General features: G+C 36.4%; 1 protein-coding gene across 12 annotated transcripts in view; it reads right to left on the bottom strand.

Annotated features, from left to right (window-relative positions):
* The window catches only part of LOC130577361 (neurexin-1-beta), a 647097-nt gene that overhangs the window by 430017 nt on the left and 214608 nt on the right, over positions 1–2472 (bottom strand). For all 12 annotated transcript variants that reach the window (XM_057372640.1, XM_057372642.1, XM_057372645.1 and 9 more), the window contains one exon: positions 1426–1727. In XM_057372640.1, the coding sequence (XP_057228623.1) occupies positions 1426–1727 (302 nt within the window). The remainder of the gene's footprint in view (positions 1–1425; positions 1728–2472) is intronic.

Below are 2472 nucleotides of genomic sequence, written 5' to 3'. Positions count from 1 at the left end.
TTTTTTTTTTTTTTTTTTTACAGCACTCAAGGAATCCTTCTCAACTCCAAAACTTCTTTCGGTCATATTGATGGACTTTAGGATCACAGTTTACTGCAATGAAACAAAGCAAAGATCCTGACACAGAGAATGAGTAGAATGGATTTCTGCAACTGCCTTCTGAACATGCACCTCTTTTACATCTACATAAGTAAACTGCACTTTCCCCCCTCCCCACATTTCATCACTGAATTAACAGTTTTGGTAGATAACATGAGCAAAGGCAAATCTAGAAAGTGGGTCCCTTGCTGTCTCTTTCATATAACTTTCCAACTTCTAGTTACCAATAATTAGATACAGAACACATTTATACTTTTTGCAAAAATATTCTGACTTTCCAAACAGATGTGCTGTTTGGAAACTTAAACACAAAAKATGTAGATTTAAGAGTACCCCAAACTACTTAATCTGAAAGGTTACTTTTTTTTTTTTGTAAAACAATTTTTTTTTTAAATTAAATATCACAGTAAAACTCTAGATCCAATTCAGCTCAYTACTACATAGAAATTCCAAACTAAAAATGTAATAGCTAAACCATTTTAACAGAAAAGGGAAAGAAGAGGTTAGACAAATTAGTTAACAGCTCCAGAAGACAGAGCTATTYTAATAAAGGGAAACGAAAGATTCCAATCAAGCTGCAACTGTTTAGAGAAACAACAAATATATTAATGATATTACTTAAGACAGACATTTAGGGCAGAAAAATATAGCACTTCACAAAATTACATGATACTACCAGTAAAATACTTTAGCACATTTGTATACAGAACAGTTTTGAGCCACATACGTGCATATATTGTACACTTAGCACATACAGTATACACACATACATGGTGTTGYCTTCACCCTCATCCCTCCCACCACAACCTCAAATTTGACTGTAGCTACAAACCCCCTACCACATCACCAAGAGTAAGCATGCAATGCCCTAAATATTTTTTTTCACTGCTGCTCTGACTTAGTTAAATGTGGCATGACATGCAAGATGCCTCCACACAGCACATGAACTTTATCTGATAACAAATTTACTGCCCACTTTGAAAAGAGAAAAAAATATTAAACATTTCTTCTAATTAATTAATTATTAATTTAATTCATGAAGTTATTAGCCTTGARTCATGCAAGGCTGCAAGGGCAGACAGTTGTGCTGGAGAAACACTGGGTGACACCTGCACTCTTGAAAACATCCCACTGGTACTGTCTCAGACAGCTGCTCGCCCTGCTACTTTCTAGATATGCCCCTGCTCAAGTGTGGCAGGAATATCCTTCCTTGTGCAAATAAAAAAGCTAACCCGATGCCTGCTAAACATCCAATACGCGATTTCCAAACCACCAAGCATTTACTCATAACAAAGTCAGTTATTCTTGTATCCATTGTACTGTTACCTGACGCAGATTCCTGGTTACTTTCACATCATGCCAGGCATTGTCATTAAATTTCCCATTCACGGGTTCCACCAGCGCTTCAAAGGCCCCTGAGCCCAAATTAATGACCAAGGAGACGGCTCCATTTTTCAGTGCAAGGTTGACATAATCTGCCGATTTTCCCGTGTGAAGCATCAGTCCGTTCCTCTGAAGTGTTTTAAAGGACAGAGTTATTTCATCACTGCTACTCTGTATGGGGTTCTGAGATAAATCGTAGCAGAAGTATTCTGATCCCTTGAATGTCGCAATGTATTCTTCTTTTCCTGGCAAACAAAAGGAGAGAAACAAACAAATAAATCGCTGGCACTTAATTAAAGGCAGATTGCATGAATTATTTTCATAGYTAATTTAACAGTATTAGTGTAAGCGCTGTATCAAAAAATAATTCATTTAGAACACTTAAAATCCATGAAGAAAGGAGATAAAAATATGTTCACGGTAAATCTCATTTAACTATTTTCTAGCAAAATTCTCATGTAAATGATTAAAAATAAACTGCACCAGCAATTGTATTAATTTTATTTAAGCAAGCTGATCTGAAACATGTAGAAATGTATAGCACTCAGGTGAGYCCACAGACCAAAGCATTGTTCTAGTCAAAACACAGATCTTTTCCTTCCCAACTCTTGCTAAGATTATGACACCTCAAAAGGAATCAATAACCCAGATACTTCCAGGAGCTCTGCCTAAGGCCTTGAATAAACTAAAGCTACAAAGCATTCATTTAGGGATCTACCTTAAAGTTTTATACAGCACTGTGCCAGAGAGCAAGTTAACATGCATCCGTAAATGAACAGGGCTTTTTTTCTAGGATACATTTTTACTGTCTAGCATGTGCCATACAGGTTATTTTCCTTAATTTATCCTGGAAGTGAAACACAAATAGCTGAGTTTTCCATCTCAGAAAAGCAAAAACAACATAAGGAGAAACAATCCTCACGTAACTCTTACAGGTGAACAATACACTGACCTTACACTAGAGGCGTGCAGAGTTTAGAACTATAAAAG

Source organism: Malurus melanocephalus, unplaced genomic scaffold (genome assembly GCF_030028575.1).
Source record: "Malurus melanocephalus ecotype Western Australia unplaced genomic scaffold, MMel_1.1 scaffold_175, whole genome shotgun sequence".
Classification (NCBI taxonomy): Eukaryota; Metazoa; Chordata; class Aves; order Passeriformes; family Maluridae; genus Malurus; species Malurus melanocephalus.
The sequence above is the reverse complement of the archived record's forward strand: the minus strand, read 5'-3'. Positions and strand labels throughout refer to the sequence as shown.